This window comes from Salmo salar, chromosome ssa22 (assembly GCF_905237065.1).
Source record: "Salmo salar chromosome ssa22, Ssal_v3.1, whole genome shotgun sequence".
Classification (NCBI taxonomy): Eukaryota; Metazoa; Chordata; class Actinopteri; order Salmoniformes; family Salmonidae; genus Salmo; species Salmo salar.
The window spans coordinates 18,843,798-18,861,148 of record NC_059463.1 but is presented as its reverse complement, the minus strand read 5'-3'; the positions used below and the strand labels follow the sequence as shown (position 1 = coordinate 18,861,148).

Sequence of the window (17,351 nt, the reverse complement as noted above, 5' to 3'; positions counted from 1 at the left end):
GATGCTGTTCTTGTTCCGTTGCATGTCCTTCTATATTAAATGGTTCACTCCCTGTACCTGCTTCTCATCTCCTGTGTTGGGCGTTACAGTCTGGGAGAGAGCTTTGTCAGGTGTGGCTGATTGGCATAAACATAGCCGGTTCACAGTAAGTCTAGCTAAAGGTGAATTCCTACATAGAGGGAGTTAGGTGGTCAATCCCCTATTTTACACACTCCATTTCCTTCTATAAACACTGTTGGTTGGTTTCCTTCTGCCTGACTGTGGACTAGCAACAACAACACGAAAACCAATGGACATCTATGCCACTGAGCCAGCAGATTCAGTTTGTGACTGAACATCGGGTGAATGCTCGCTCACTACGCCAGCTGTGGCAGATGCAACTTTGTTTGGGAGGTGTGAAACGGCAAGAGGATCTGGGTGCTAAACAAAGCGTCAATGCCACCACAAAAACAGGCAAGCCAGCAAAGCAGCCAGCGCTGGATAATGTGGTGATTACAGAGCTTGGATGAGGCAAACTCCCTTCTATTAAAAGCATCATGCTCTGAGCATATTTCAATCTCCGTTTAAACGCTGGATGGCAATGAGTAAAAGAGGCACATTCACCCCTCCTTCACACACACACACACACACACACACACACACACACACACACACACACACACACACACACACACACACACACACACACACACACACACACACACACACACACACACACACACACACACACACACACACACACACACACAAAAGGACACACACTCAGTGACAAGCATTCCAGCTGTAAAGCACAGAGCATCATGTCTCGAGTGGAGGGGGGTTAATTGGCATGCTTCATTCGATGATAGTCTCGATGCAGAAGTGGGCAGTCTTGCTTTAAGACATGTGATCCAGCTCTCTCGCTCTCTCTCCCGCTCTTCCTCTCTCCCTCTCTTTCTCACCCTCTCTCTCTTGCTCTCTCTCTCTCTATGGACATTCCCTCTCTCTCCCTTTCGCTCTCTGGCTGGGCTGTATTGTAATACACATATAGACACTACTTAGTGCTTTGGAAAGAGGGTTGAGCCTCACACACACAACCAGAGCAGCTTCTCAATGGGGGGACGGAGCCAAGAGGAGACAGGACTATCGTTCCGCTGGAGCCAATCTCCATCCGTGTCTGAGAAGTGAGGAGGCAAATTAACTCCCTGTCGTCACGAGGGGGCTTTCATCCTCACAGGAGTAAGAAGAGAGAGAAAAGGGAGAGGGAGAAAGAAGGAGAGAAAGGAGCTGCTGTCTGCGCTGATATAAAGGTGACCTGAGCAGCTTTCCATCCTGTAAACCCTGGCTAGTTTGTGACAGAGTGTCGTGGCTGTGAGCTGAGGAGGTTTCTGGTGACTGCACTCTCAGGATTTCAGACGGACAGTGAGAGGAGGGAGCCGAAACAACAGAGCTCCTCAACCTCTTATCCTGCAGCGCTGTGCTCATTTACACCTGGATCTTTGTTGGGAATCTCTGGCCTCAGACTATGGATGGATTTAAGACAGTGTTTTGAGTCTGTTGGACAGACGGTGATACTGACAGCAGGGCTCCTTTTCTTCTGACCAGACAGACAACTCAGGTAAAGGGTGTGGGGCTATTCTTTGGGACTCTGTTGGTGATTTGTGATTATATTCTGTTCCTTTTGAAAATGTACTTTAATTTAAACAATCGGATTATGGAGCTCTTTTAAGATAAGGTTTAGCTGTCATGTTTGTAAGAAGTGGAAGGGCTCCAGGAGCCACTGTATTAAGATGACAGGTATGAGCTGTGAGCAACAGACAGGCAGAGCATGTGACATGACCTGCATACATGTGTGGGATTGAACTACTGTATGGTTTAATGAGGAGTGTAGGCTATGGACATTCCAGATATGGCGCGTTTTTGGACATTTCCTGTTGCCTGATATGCTGAAAGTGCCATGCAGTTCTAAGTAGGGCAGAGATGTCAGTCTTATGCTGCTACTTATGGAACACAATAGGCTGTAATATGCAAATGTTCTAGCCCAGACCAAGTTGCTTTTTAGAGTCTATTCTTTATTCATTTTAATGCAAGGCTATATTACAAACAGTTATTAGTCTTTATTGAGATGTGAAATTGACACATGAAATCCATATCAAGTCTATTCCATTGACATTTTTATACAGGCTATCCTAAGCTGAACCGTATCAAAGGCATTTACTTACCATGTAAAATTGCCCCTTTACAACCATGTTGTAGGGAAAGCTAAACATCAGCAGGAAGCCTATCTTGTGCAGAGACGGTGCGCAGGTGTGTCCGAGCAGGGGCCATTGCACTACGTGTCTCGTCTAAATTGGACGGACATTGGATGCTTGTAAGAAAGGCAATGTAACATCCATTCCACAACCATCAAGGCGATATAAATCAATGGTCTAATTAGACCACAAATAGACAACCAAACGGCTCGTTAAACAGGCGCAAATGGCCAATCCTGCATGAAGTGCGCATTGGTTCTTTATTCATCAAAAACCACAAGAGGTAGGGATTCAAACTAAAAGTCATGTGTAAATGAATTGCTTTACATAGCACTGACATGGTGATTTAAATTGTTTTATGTGGCTACAATTAACTCGTGAAAGTTGTCCATTTACATTGAAATTCATAGGCCTAAGCCTGTGTGGTCCAAATATCTTTCTGGGTCCCCTCTCCATCCGTATTCTCTCGCGCTGTCGGTCAAGACAACATTCCTTATTTGACATAAATGCATGCTGACAGTCCAAGAGTTGCTCAGAGCTGAACTGAAAGGAGGGGAGGACCGAAAGAGCAGCTTCTTCTCTTCATGCCATTGTTCAGGTTAAAGATTCCGTTTTTTTTTCAGGAACAAGGCAGTTTGCCAGAGAGAAACACAGCGCTGTAAAAAGCATTCCCTGGGGAACAGTTCACATTTCCACAAAACTGCGGATTACAGCGGATTTATTGCAGGAGAGGGGATTACAATATGCCGTTAATAATTATATGATTAATTTCTGCTTGTTGAATATTCAGTAGGCTAGTCTCAATGTCATTTCAGGGTAGATGAAGGTCTACTTTTTCTCAAACTGACATACACATACCAAATTTCTAGCCTATAATTTGGAGAGAAAAAAATCTAGATAGGCAGCTACACAGCCAGAGTATGTGATAGCAACAGAATAGTCTAAATAGGCTACATGTGTAAATGATTCCCCACTTCAAATAGTCTTTGAAGCAATTGTTTTCACAATTTAGAAATGTGAAACTCTTATTCAGTAATAACTCAGAAGTGGTGTAAAACAGGCATTATAGCCGACTAAGCACGGACCGACTCCGAGGTCTTTTGAAGGTCTGTTTTTGGTGGTGTCTGGACCGGATGTTTTGTGGGTCTGGACCGGCCTTGATTTCACAACCAATCTGAACTAATCATAGACCTAAAGTACCATTCAAAAGTTTGCAAACACCTACTCATTCAAGGGTTTTTCCTTTATTTTTTACTATTTTCTACATTGTAGAATAATAGTGAAGACATCAAAACTATGAAATAACACATATAGAATCATGTAGTAACCAAAAAAGTGTTAAACAAATCAAAATATATATTGAAATTTGATATTCTTCAAAGTAGCCACCCTTTGCCTTGATGACAGTTTTGCACACTCTTGGCATTCTCTCAAACAGCTTCACCTGGAATGCTTTCCCAACAGTCTTGAAGGAGTTCCCACATATGCTGAGCAGTTCTTGGCTGCTTTTCCTTCACTGTGCGGTCCAACTCATCTCAAACTATCTCAATTGGGTTGAGGTCGGGTGATTGTGGAGGCCAGGTCATCTAATGCTGCACTCCATCACTCTCCTTTTTGGTCAAATAGCCCTTACACAGCCTGGATGTGTGTTGGGTCATTGTCCTGTTGAAAAACAAATGATAGTCCCACTAAGCGCAAACCAGATTTGATGGCATATCGCTGCAGAACGCTGTGGTAGCCATGCTGGTTAAGTGTGCCTAGAATTAGAAATAAATCACTAACAGTGTCACAAGCAAAGCACCCCCACACCTCTCCCTCCGTGCTTCACAGTGGGAACTACACATGCAGAGATCATCCGTTCACCTACTCTGTGTCTCACAAAGACACGGCGGTTGGAAACAAAAATCTCAAATTTGGACTCATCAGACGAAAGGACAGATTTCCACCGGTCTAATGCACATTGCTCATGATTCTTTGCCCAAGCAAATCTCTAATTATTTTTGGTGTCCTTTAGAAGTGTTTTTTTTCGTAGCTGGTTGAAAGAATGTCAATAGTGTTCAAAGCTGTCATCAAGGCAAAGGGTGGCTACTTTGAAGCTACTTTGAAGAATATCAAATATAAAATATATATTTGATTTGTTTAACATTTTTTGGTTACTACATGATTCCATATGTGTTATTTCATAGCTTTGATGTCTTCACTACAATTCTACAATGTAGAAAATAGTAAAAATAAAGAAAACCCATGCACTGAATAGGTGTGTCCAAACTGTTGAATGGTACTGTATATGTTTGGTTCAGATTTTGTCCTGTCCGGCCTTGATTTCAAAGTCCACAGACATACTGTCCGTACCAGCTTTGATTTGGCCCAAACATAGACGTCTATAATTGGTTCAGATTGGTTCAGTCCGGACCTGACCAAATCTGAACCAATCATAGACATCTATGTTTCACAAGTTTGGACAGCACAGTGCAGTAGAGCACAGCAGACTACAGTACATTACAGTAAAGTATAGTAAAGAAACAGTCTACAGTACTGTAGAGTACAGTACAGTAGATTACAGTAAAGTAAAGAAAGCGTACTGTGCTCTAGTAGGGATGTGCATCTTTCCCCTTGAAGACGATTCGATTCATATCTAGATACTGTACATGGGCTCCGATTCAATACAGGAATAATATGCTTTAGTTTGAAATGATTCAGTGCAATTCGGTTTGATTAGAGGAACGATTTGGTTCGATGTGATATGATCCGACACACTAACATTTGTTGCATAAACGTGTGTGTGTGTGTGTGTGTGTGTGTGTGTGTGTGTGTGTGTGTGTGTGTGTGTGTGTGTGTGTGTGTGTGTGTGTGTAAATGATTTAAATGTCTATGGTGTTTGTAAGCACCTGAGCTGATCCATAAAGTCACGTTCGCTATCTTCAAATTCCCTGTCGTAAATTAACCAAGGCGCAGCGTGCCGGTAATTCCACATTCTTTTAGTGAAGTGAAACTGAACAAAACAAAAACCAGGTAAACAGAATCGAACGTGACGCTACTGAGGCGCACACAAAACACACACAGAAAAGGCTGCCTAAGTATGATTCCCAATCCGAGACAACGATAGACAGCTGCCTCTGATTAGGAACCATACTTGGCCAAACACAAAGAAATACATGACATAGAATGCCCACCCCACATCACACCCTGACCTAACCAAAGTAGGGGAAATAAAACGTCTCTCTCAGGTCAGGGCGTGACAGTACCTACAGTACCCCCCCCAAAGGTGCGGACTCCCGGCCGCAAACCTGAACCTTTCGGGGAGGATCCGGGTGGGCATCTACCCATGGTGGCGGCTCCGGTTCGGGGCGTAGCCCCGGCTTTTGTCCCCCACATACATCACACCCTGACCTAACCAAAATAGAGGAAATAAAACGTCTTTCTCAGGTCAGGGCGTGACACATAAGGTAGACTGGGCATCTACAACCCCACTATCAGATTAGGGGGAGCAATGTATAGGCTACTTTTTGTCCACTTTTGATCTGAAATCACCATCACCCACTAATTAACTTGTCGTTTTTGCAGATTAAAAGTAATTCAGCTAGTAATGTATCAATATTTATCTTAAGGAATTTGCTATGACATAGCAAATTAATTGATAGAACAAATCAAATGGTTTTGACCATTTACACATTTTTACTGGAGTGAGATTCCTCCCACATTGACCATGCAGTGTCAAGGCTGTGGGTAACTGGTGAAAGGAGTCAGACACAGGAGAACTGAGATGCGTGGACAAGGTATTTAATACCGGATAACACCAGTATAAACACAATACTACGGTGCAGGAAAAATACCGGTACCACGAAATAAACGGGCGTAATAACAAAACCAGGCAACAAAATACCAGCCGTCAGTAACAGCCTGAACAATAGAACAAACACGCACACAAACATGGGGGAAACCAGAGTGCTGAATAATGAACACATAATGGGGGAATTGAAACCAGGTGTGTAGAAAACAAAGACAAAACAAATAGAAAATGAAAAGTGGATCGGCGATGGCTAAAAGGCCGGTGACGTCGACCGCCGAGCTCCGCTCGAAGAAGGAGAGGGACCGACTCCGGCGGAAGTCGTGACATGCAGTCACAAAAGTGATTGCTGTCCTAGTTATGGAACTAGGACAGCAACTTTACCCTGTATATCTAAAAATGACCATATACACTGATTGTTTGAAGCAAAAGTACCAAAACTATTGCTCATTCTGAACCTGAACAATCAAAACAAAATCTAATGTGTTCACTGTGGGGACGACAACGGAAATGGTCAGATGACGCAGATGCTAAGCTACAGGACTGTTTTGCTAGCATAGACTGGAATATGTTCTGGAATTCTTCCGATGGCATTGAAGAGTACACCACATCAGTCACTGGCTTCATCAATAAGTGCATCGATGACTTCGTCCCCACAGTGACCATACGTCCATTTCCCAACCAGAACCCATGGATTACAGGCAACATCCGCATGGAGCTAAAGGCTGGAGCTGCCGCTTTCAAGCAGTGGGACGCTAATCCGGACACTTATTCGAAATCCTGCTACGCCCTCAGATGAACCATCAAACAGGCAAAGCGTCAATATAGGACTATGGCTCTGATGCTCGTCGGATGTGGCAGGGCTTGAAAACTATTATAGACTACAAAGGGAAACCCAGCTGTGAGCTGCCCAGTGACGCGAGCCTACCAGACGAGCTAAATGCTTTTTATGCTTGCTTTGAGGCAAGCAACACAGAAGCCTGTATGAGAGCACCAGCTGTTCCAGATGACTATGTGATCACGCTCTCCATAGCCGATATGAGCAAGACCTATAAACAGGTCAACATTCACAAAGACGCGGGTCCAGACGGATTTCCAGGACTTGTACTCAATGCATACGCGGACCAACTGGCGTGTGTCTTCGCTGACATTTTCAACCTCTCCCTGGCTGAGTCTGTAATACCTACATGTTTCAAACAGACCACCACAGTCCCTGTGCCCAAGAAAGCGAAGGTAACCTGCCTAAATGATTATCGCCCCATAGCACTCACGTTGGTAGCTATGAAGTGCTTTGAAAGGCTGGTCATGGTTCAAATCAACACCATCATGCCGGAAATTCTAGACCCACTCCGATTCACATACCGCCCCAACAGATCCACAGATGAATCAATCTCATACGCAATCCACACTGCCCTTTCCCACCTGGACAACAGGAACACCTATGTGAGAATGCTGTTCATTGATTACAGCTCAGCGTTCAACACCATAGTGTCCACAAAGCTTAACACTAAGCTAAGGACCCTGGGACTAAACACTTCCCTCTGCAACTGGATCCTGGACTTGCTGACGTGCCACCCCCAGGTGGTAAGGGTAGATAACAACACATCCACCATGCTGATCCTCAACACTGGGGACCCTCAGGGGTGCTTGCTTAGTCCCCTCCTGTACTCCTTGTTCACCCACAACTGTGTGGCCAAGCACTACTCCAATACTACTCCAAGTAGGCCTGATCACTGACAGCAATGAGAGGAGGTCAGAGACCTGGCTGTGTGGTGCCAGGACAACAACCTCTCCCTCAATGTGATCTAGGCAAAGGAGATGATTGTGGACTACAGGAAAAGGAGGACCGAGCACGCCCCCATTCTCATCGATGGGGCTGTAGCGGTGCAGGTTGAGAGCTTCAAGTTCCTTGGTGTCCACACCACCAACAAACTAACATGGTCCAAACACACCAAGACAGTTGTGATGAGGGCACGAGAAAACCAATTCCCCCTCAGGAGACTGAAAAGATTTGGCATGTGTCCTCAGATCCACAAATGGTTCTACAGCTGCACCATCGAGAGTATCCTGACAGGTTGTATCACTGCCTGGTATGACAACTGCTTGGCCTCCGACCACAAAGCACTACAGAGGGTAGTGAGTAAGGCCCAGTATATCACTGGGGCCAAGCTTCCTACCATCCAGGACCTCTATACCAGGCGGTGTCAGAGGAAGACCCTAAAAATTGTCAAAGACTCCAGCCACCCTAGTCATAGACTGTTCTCTCTGCTACCGTATGGCGGTACCGGAGCGCCAAGTCTACGACAAAAAGGCTCCTTAGCAGCCTCTACCCCCAAGCCATAAGACTGCTGAACAAATCAACTAATCATATACCCCCCCCCCCAATGTTATTACACTGCTGCTACTCGCTGTTTATTATCTATGCATAGTCACTTTACAAATTCCCTCAAATAACCTGTACCCCCACACATTGACTCAGTACCCCCTGTATATAGCCTCATTATTGTCATGTAAATGTATTGTGTTGCTTTTTGATTGACTTGATTTTTTTACTTTAGTTTATTTAGTAAATATTTTATTAACTATTTATTGAACTGCATTGTTGGTTAAGGGCTTGTAAGTAAGCATTTCACTGTAAGGTTGTATTCGGCGCATGTGACAAAAAAAGTGATTTGATTTAATACAGCAAATTAACTTTTTATCCTTAATACAAAGTCTTATGTTTGGGGCAAATCCAATACAAAACATTACTGAGTATCTGAGTGCTTGTAATCATTAAGGACTGAGGAGTTTTTCAGGATAAAAAATTAACTAAATAAAGCTAAGCACTGGCAAAATCCTAGAGGAAAACCTGGTTCAGTCAGCTTTCCACCAGACACTGGGAGATGAATTCAACTTTCAGCAGGACAATAACCTAAAACACAAGTCCAAATCTACACTGGATTTGCTTACCAAGAAGAATGTAAATGTTCTTGAATGGCCAAGTTACAGTTCTTGACTTAAACCTACTTGAAAATCTATGGAAAGGCCTGAAAATGGTTGTCTAGAAATGACCAACAACCAATTTGACAGTGCTTGAAGAATTTTGAAAAGAATAATGGGTAAATATTGCACAATCCAGGTGTGGAATGCTCTTAGAGACTTACCCAGAAAGACTCACCGCTGTAATTACTGCCTAAGTTGCTTCTACAAAGTCTTGACTTATGAAAATTAGATATTTCTGTATTTCATTTTAAATACATTTGCAAAAATGTCTAAAAACATGTTTATCATTATGGGGTATTGTGTGTCGACGGGTCAGCAAAAATATCTGTTTAATCCAATTTTAAATCAGGCTGTAACACAACAAAATGTGAAATAAGTCAAGGGGTATGAAAACTTACTGAAGGCACTGTAGATAAACAAAAACATATCACAGCCATAGCAAATAATTCTGTATCTGTTACTGAGAATGTTATTGTAGTTGAATTGGTGTGTTGGTTTATTGTGTAGGTTGGACTACTTTGATCATCATCTGTGCCAGTTTTAAAGCTTTTGAAATAGCTAACATAAGTGAATGTGACAGATGGGAGCAATAATAAATATTCTATGTAATCTTCATTTGGCTCCTCTTTCCTAAATTAAATGCCAAAAAAATAATATTATTGTGATAATGCTTACTTCATTGAGAATGTACGTGCAGTTGGTCATAGAATCACAAACCCCAAAATATGCATTTTCAACATCCGTAAATTCCATATTTTCAATTTTTATTCAGAACTGAAAATTAACCTGATTTCATGGTCCGGAAAATACGTATTTTCAATGTCCGGAAAATAAGTCCTTTCATCTTTCATTCAGAACTGAAAATGAACCTGATTTCAATGTCCGGAAAATACGTATTTTCAACGTCTGGAAAATACAGTATGTATTTAAAATGTCAGAAAAACACGTTTTTTCACCTTTATTTCAGAACCTAAATTGAGCCAACTTCAATGTCTTTTCAGCTTCATTTTGCTTACTGGGAGGTCTCTTTAGGTCTGCTGAATCTTTGCCATTTATCAATACTATAACATAAAAAACTACCAAGAGGACAACACAACGGCAATCTGTGCCATACTATGGTCCAAACGGGTTTCACGAACAAGGGAGATGGCGAGAAGGCGCTGGACAACAATCTTTCAGTTGAAGTCAGGTATTTTCTTTTACGGCAATTGATCAGTGTTCAGCAGTCGACTTGATATAAAAGGTGTCAATATTTATTTTATTTGTATTTTATTTCACCTTTATTTAACCAGGTAGGCTATTTGAGAACAAGTTCTCATTTACAACTGCGACCTGGCCAAGATAAACAAAGCAGTGTGACACGAACAACAACACAGTGTTACACATGGAATAAACAAACATACAGTCAATAACACAATAGAGAAAAAAAGTCTATATACAGTGTGTGCAAATGAGGTAAGATAACGGAGGTAAGGCAATAAATAGGCCATAGTGGGGAAATAATTACAATTTAGCAATTAACACTGGAGTGATAGATGTGCAGAAGATGAATGTGCAAGTAGAGATACTGGGGTGCAAAGTAGAAAGAAAAAAAAATAACAGTATGGGGATGAGGTAGTTGGATGGGCGATTTACAGATGGGCTATGTACAGGTGCAGGCATCTGTGAGCTGCTCTGACAGCTGGAGCTTAAAGTTAGTGAGGGAGATATGGGTCTCCAGCTTCAGTGATTTTTGCAAATCATTCCAGTCATTGGCAGCAGATAACTGGAAGGAAAGGTGGCCAAAGGAGGAATTGGCTTTGGAGGTGACCAGTGAAATATACCTGCTCGAGCGCGTGTTACGCGTGGGTGCTGCTATGGTGACCAGTGAGCTGAGATAAGGCGGGGCTTTACCTAGCAAAGACTTATAGATGACCTGGAGCCAATAGATAGATAAAATACTCTCAAAGGCATAGTTCAATCAAATTACAAAATGACACATTGGTTTCCTTACCCTGTAAGCAGTCTATGGACAACGTGTGATAGCACTCCATGCTTTGGTTTTGTTTCCCTGGCATTGTTTCCAAATGCTAACGTTTTAGCATTTGTGTCACAAATCTGATTCATGTCATGGTACCGATATTAGCATTTTTCGCACATCATGTCCAAATCATCTAAAAGTTTCTAAAATGTATATGATTTGAACATACTGTGCAAAAAATGCTAATATCAGTACCATGACTTGAATAGGATTTCTACCACAAATGCTGAAACGTTAGCATTTGGAAACAATGCCAAATAAACTAAACCAAAGCCTGGATTGCCGTTTGTGGTAGATGGTGGCAGATTATGGTAAATTGCGTGATTCTGGCAACAATGGCTAACACTCAAATAACGTGCCATAGAATTCTGTGGCACCCCGCAAGCTGTGCTGCAGTACGCCACAACTTTTAAAGAAAGAACCACTGTATGTTTCAACTATGCTGTGATGTTTAACATACAATTTGAATCTATCTAATCAAATATAATCCACAGCTTGCGAGTTGAAGATAAATACTTTTACTAAGAGTATTAGTGTATTATTAACTGACTGACCAGGTCTCTCCAGATCTCCCAACAATGCTATTTCTAGGGTCAACTTTTGATTAATGTTGTGCTTTTTCAGCCATTCCCGAACCTGAGACCGGAAACTGGTTACCTGAGGGCTATACCAGAAGAAGGGTATATTGATTATGTATCCTCACAACAGAATTCGCAGAGCTGCGGTGATTGTATGCTCTAAATATTTAACATTTTGTTGGTGGCAAGAATTCTGTACAATAATTTTAGCTGAAAAGCATGAAGTCTTGAACCTTGCGTCATTTTATATCACTCATTCCCCCTGTGCCATAAAATCGGTACATCAAAAATCTCTTCCCAGCTGAGCTGCGATGATTGTATGCTCTAAATATTTAACATTTTGTTGGTGGCAAGAATTCTGTACAATAATTTTAGCTGAAAAGCACAAAGTCTTGAACCTTTTTTGACCAGAAAAGGGGTTATTTGTTACTGTAGTTTGGTCAGAACGTGGCAGGGGGTGTTTGTTTTATGTGGTTCGGGGTTTGTTGGGTTATGTTATTATGTAAGAGGGGTGTTTGTTTAGAGTGTTCCGGGGTTTTTGGGCTATGTTTATTTCTATGTTAGTTCTAGTCGTTCTATGTCTATGTTTAGTTATGGGGTTGACCTTCAATTGGAAGCAGCTGCTCCTCGTTGCTTCTAATTGAAGGTCTTATTTAAGAGGGGTGTTTTTCTATGGTATTTGTGGGTAGTTGTCTCCTGTTTAGTGTCTGAGCACCTGATAGGACTGTTAGTGTCGTTAGTTTGTTTTGTATACGTGATTTGTTTGTTTTTCCTTCTTCACATTAAAAAAGAAGATGAGTATACACGTTCCCGCTGCATTTTGGTCTGATCCTTACGACACCCGTTACAGAACTACCCACCACCAAAGGACCAAGCAGCAGAGGAAGGAGCAGCAGGTGGACTACAGGGAGTTGTGGACATGGGAGGAAATTCTGGACGGGGCTGGACCATGGCACCAGGCTGGTGAACACCGTTGCCCACCGGAACAGGTGGAAGCAGCCAGGAGAGCGGAGATACGAGAGGTTGAAGAGAACCGGGAATGCTACAGGGGAACACAGCTGGCAAGGAGGCCGGAGAGGCAGCCCCAATAAAAAAAATTGGGGGGGCACACGGGGAGTGTGGCTAAGTCAGGTAGTAGACCTAAGCCAATTCTCCGTGCTTATTATGGGGAGCGTATGGAGTGGAGAGCGCCAAAGTACGTGGAAGTGCGCACAAGCTCGCCCATGCGCACGCACAGTCCGGTGCGAGCGATCCCAGCCCCTCGCAAGTGTCGTGCTAGAGTGGGCATCCAGCCTGGGAGGAGGATGCCTGCGCAGCACATCTGGCCACCAGTGCGCCTCCTAGGTCCAGGCTACTCTACGCCTGCTCTACGCACGGCAACCATCAGGCCTCTGTACAGCCCAGTTCACCCTGTGCCAGCACTCCGCTCGTACAGGGCTACTATTACCATCCAGCCAGGACGGGTTATGCAGGAGGTGCGCTCGAGACCACCAGTGTGCCTCCACGGACCAGTGTATCCTGTTCCCGCTTCCCGCACTAGCCCTGAGGTGCGTGTCTCCAGTCTGGCGCCTCCACTACCAGCCCCACGCACCAGGCCTCCAGTGTGTCAGCCCAGTCCTGCTCCTGCTCCTCGCACTAGCCCTGTGGTGCGTGTCCTTAGTCTGGCAAGTCCTAAGCCAGCCCCACGAATCAGGCCTTCAGTGCGCAGTCCCCGTCTAGAGCTTCCGACGACAGTGCCTCATCCAGAGCTTCCGGCAACAGTGCCTCATCCAGAGCTTCCGGCAACAGTGCCTCGTCCAGAGCTTCCGGCAACAGTGCCTCGTCCAGAGCTTCCGGCAACAGTGCCTCGTCCAGAGCTTCCGGCGACAGTGCCCCGTAGAGAGACGTCCCACAGTCCGGAGCCGAGAGAGACGGCCCACAGTCCGGAGCCGAGAGAGACGGCCCACAGTCCGGAGCCGAGAGAGACGGCCCACAGTCCGGAGCCGAGAGAGACGACCCACAGTCCGGAATCGGCGCAGCCTGAGTCGCCCTTCAGCCCGAGGTCTCCAGCGACGCGCATCAGCCCGAGGTCTTCAGCGATGTGCCATAGCCCAGAGACTTCGGGAGGGGTAAAATTTTATAGATATTTAGCGGGGGTGGACAGGTTAGGTTGGGGAGTAAGGCCGGAGCCTGAGCCACCTCCATAGTAGGTGGGTTGGGGAGGGGGGGTGTAGCACAAGAACCGTCGGTGACGGTGGCCACCCTCCCTTCCCTCCCTTTAGTTGGGGAATATTTTTTTGTTGTTTATGTTTAGAATTATTGGATTAGGTTTTGTTTTGCTGTTTTAGGTGCATCCGGGGTCTGCACCTTTCGGGGGGGTACTGTCACGTTCTGACCAGAAAAGGGGTTATTTGTTATTGTAGTTTGGTCAGGACGTGGCAGGGGGTGTTTGTTTTATGTGGTTCGGGGTTTGTTGGGTTATGTTATTATGTAAGAGGGGTGTTTGTTTAGAGTGTTCCAGGGTTTTTGGGCTATGTTCTTGTTAGTTTATTTCTATGTTAGTTCTAGTCGTTCTATGTCTTTGTTTAGTTATGGGGTTGACCTTCAATTGGAAGCAGCTGCTCCTCGTTGCTTCTAATTGAAGGTCTTATTTAAGAGGGGTGTTTTTTCTATGGTATTTGTGGGTAGTTGTCTACTGTTTAGTGTCTGAGCACCTGATAGGACTGTTAGTGTCGTTCGTTTGTTTTGTATATGTGATTGGTTTGTTTTTCCTTCTTCACATTAAAGAAGAAGATGAGTATACACGTTCCTGCTGCATTTTGGTCTGATCATAACGACACCCGTTACACACTCATTCCCCCTGTGCCATAAAATCGGTACATCAAAAATCTCTTCCCAGCTATTTTGCAATCTGTATAGCACAGCTGTCAACATTCTGGTCCTCAAATGAAACTGGTATACTTTTTTTGGGTAATGCTGTAATTAATTGGCTGTAATCTTGGATTGTGCGGAACTTCCCATAACTCTGATAACTCCATGAAAGACATAACTCTACCCTTCCAATTTACTATGTAATTTACAAACACTCTGAGATTGTTTATCAGTATAGGACTAGGTCACTTTTACAAATGAGGATGTGGAAAATCTACTGAATGACTGGGATGCAGTTTTGGAAAGCTATAGTGAATTCAGGACCAAGCATCTTTCAGAGTAGAATTAAGAGGAGAGGAGGTAGTAACACCTGGAGAGGTGGAGTTATTATTCACTGTGAGGAAGGGCGAGCGAGGCATGGGTCCATAAGCCTTCAGCAGCCGTTAGGCGATCGTTAAATGAATGGCCAAGGTGTCTCATCATGCCTTTATCTGTGGAATGGAAGCATACATTTTGGGCCTTTATATTTTGAGTTGGCAGGCTACACTGTGTACATGGTGTGAAGATGATGATCAAAATTGGTTGATTTCTGATCTTTGGTTTAAGTAGTGTCTATTTTCCAATTGCACAGGGTTGTTTGGAACTCATAAAATATGGCCATCGTTGGAGAGGTGACTGTGTTGCGGGTAATATCTTTGCTACAAAGGCAACACTAGGGATGTAATGGTCCTGTTTTCTTTGTAGCTACCCCATACACAAGTCTGGGATATTCTTTTGTCTGTCTGAGTCATAATCATTTTCTGTTCTCATGTAGTATGGTGATTTTTGACAAGTTTGACCTTGTCACTTTCTCTTCAGATGGAGTTGTTTTGATTGTCCTGGGATAGCCCTCCCCATGTTGGCCATGTCGATCAATGTTTATACCTGTTTTTTCTTCTAAGAACCACTGTCCCTGATTTCCTCTCCTAACCTCTCTCATTTGGTTTGTGTTTCTTTTCAATATTCCTTCCATGTATTTTGTGGGTCACCCTCCATCACCCCCTCAGTCTTTTCTATCTCCTCCATTAGACACCCTCTTCCATGTCTCTTTAACCCTCTACCCTCCTCCTGTAGCTGTCCCTGCCATGTCTCTTTAACCCTCTCTCTGCTTTCGTCCTGTAGCTGCCCCTGCCCTGACATGTTTCTTTAACCCTCTGTCTGCTCTCCCCCTGTAGCCGCTCTGCCACCCTGCCCTGCCATGTCGTTTTAACCTTCTCTTTGCACTCTTTCTGCAGCTGCTCTGCCATGTCCTGGTTCCTGGGCCTGTGGATTAGCCTAGGCTTCCTGCTGCTGTGCCAGGCCACACTGTACGAGACTATCCAGCAGCACCACGTTCCACGGCCCGGACGCAATGCCATACAGATCCTGGGTGAGCCCCTGTCTCTGTTCTGTCTGCCACATCACATTGTACCCAGTACCCAGCCAGTCCTCTCAGGGGACCTCTCTGAGAAGTGTCATTGTAAAATAATGCTATGGTACCATTCACTGTGTCCCTGGTGGATACAGTGAGAAAACAGTCTTCTGTCTTTTTGTAATAGCGATGTTTTTTTATTGTGGTTTGAAACCACTATGGCAGCTACTGTGAGAAGAAGAATAGTGCCCTGTGGTTGCGTTCATTTTTATACTTGTTTGTTTCTATAGATGCTAGCATGGTATAATGGATTGTTTGTTTCTATAGATGCTAGCATGGTATAATGGATTGTTTGTTTCTATAGATGCTAGCATGGTATAATGGATTGTTTGTTTCTATAGATGCTAGCATGGTATAATGGATTGTTTGTTTCTATAGATGCTAGCATGGTATAATGGATTGTTTGTTTCTATAGATGCTAGCATGGTATAATGGATTGTTTGTTTCTATAGATGCTAGCATGGTATAATGGATTGTTTGTTTCTATAGATGCTAGCATGGTATAATGGATTGTTTGTTTCTAATGGTTCATTGCTTATGGCTCCAGCTCTACATACAGTACGAGTCAAAAGTTTGGACACACCTACTCATTCAAGGGTTTTCCTTTGTTTTCACTATTTTCTACATTGTAGAATAATAGTGAAGACATCAAACTATGAAAGAACACATATAGAATCATGTAGTAACCAAAAAAGTGTTAAACAAATCAAAATATATTTTATATTAGAGATTCATCAAAGTAGCCACCCTTTGCCATGATGACAGCTTTTGCACACTCTTGGCATTCTCTCAATCAGCTTCATGAGGAAGGCTTTCCCAACAGTCTTGAAGGAGTTCTCACATTTGCTGAGCACTTGTTAGCTGCTGTTCCTTCACTCTGTGGTCCACCTCATCCCAAACCATCTCAATTTGGTTGAGGTCGGGTGATTGTGGAGGCCATGTCATCTGATGCAGCACTATCGCTCTCCTTCAGCCTGTAGGTGTGTTTTGGGTCATTGTCCTGTTGAAAAACAAATGATAGTCCCACTAAGAGCAAACCAGATGGGATGGTGTATCGCTGCGGAATGCTGTGGTAGCCATGCTGTTTAAGTGTGCCTTGAATTCTAAGTGAATCACCAACAGTGTCACCAGCAAAGCACCCCCACACCATCACATCTCCTCATCCATGCTTCACGGTGGGAACCACACATGCGGAGATAAACCGTTCACCTACTCTGCATCTCACAAAGACACGGCGGTTGGAACCAAAAATCTAAAATTTGGACTCATCAGACCAAAGGACAGATTTTCACCGGTCTAATGTCCATTGCTCGTGTTTCCTGGCCCAAGCAAGTCTCTTCTTTTTATTAGTGTCCTTTAGTAGTGGTTTCTTTGCAGCAATTTAACCATGAAAGCCTGATTCACGCAGTCTCCTCTGAAGAGTTGATGTTCAGATGTGTCTCTTACTTGA

The 17,351-nt window shown here is 43.8% G+C and overlaps 1 protein-coding gene across 1 annotated transcript in view; it reads left to right on the top strand.

The window, feature by feature from the left end:
* Positions 1-963: 963 nt before the first annotated feature.
* LOC106583036 (chemokine-like protein TAFA-1) overlaps positions 964-17,351 on the top strand; it is a 265,027-nt gene continuing 248,639 nt past the window's right edge. Inside the window, exons 1-2 of the mRNA XM_014166794.2 lie at positions 964-1,597; positions 15,726-15,859. Coding sequence (XP_014022269.1) covers positions 15,736-15,859 — 124 coding nt within the window. The 5' untranslated portion in view covers positions 964-1,597; positions 15,726-15,735. The remainder of the gene's footprint in view (positions 1,598-15,725; positions 15,860-17,351) is intronic.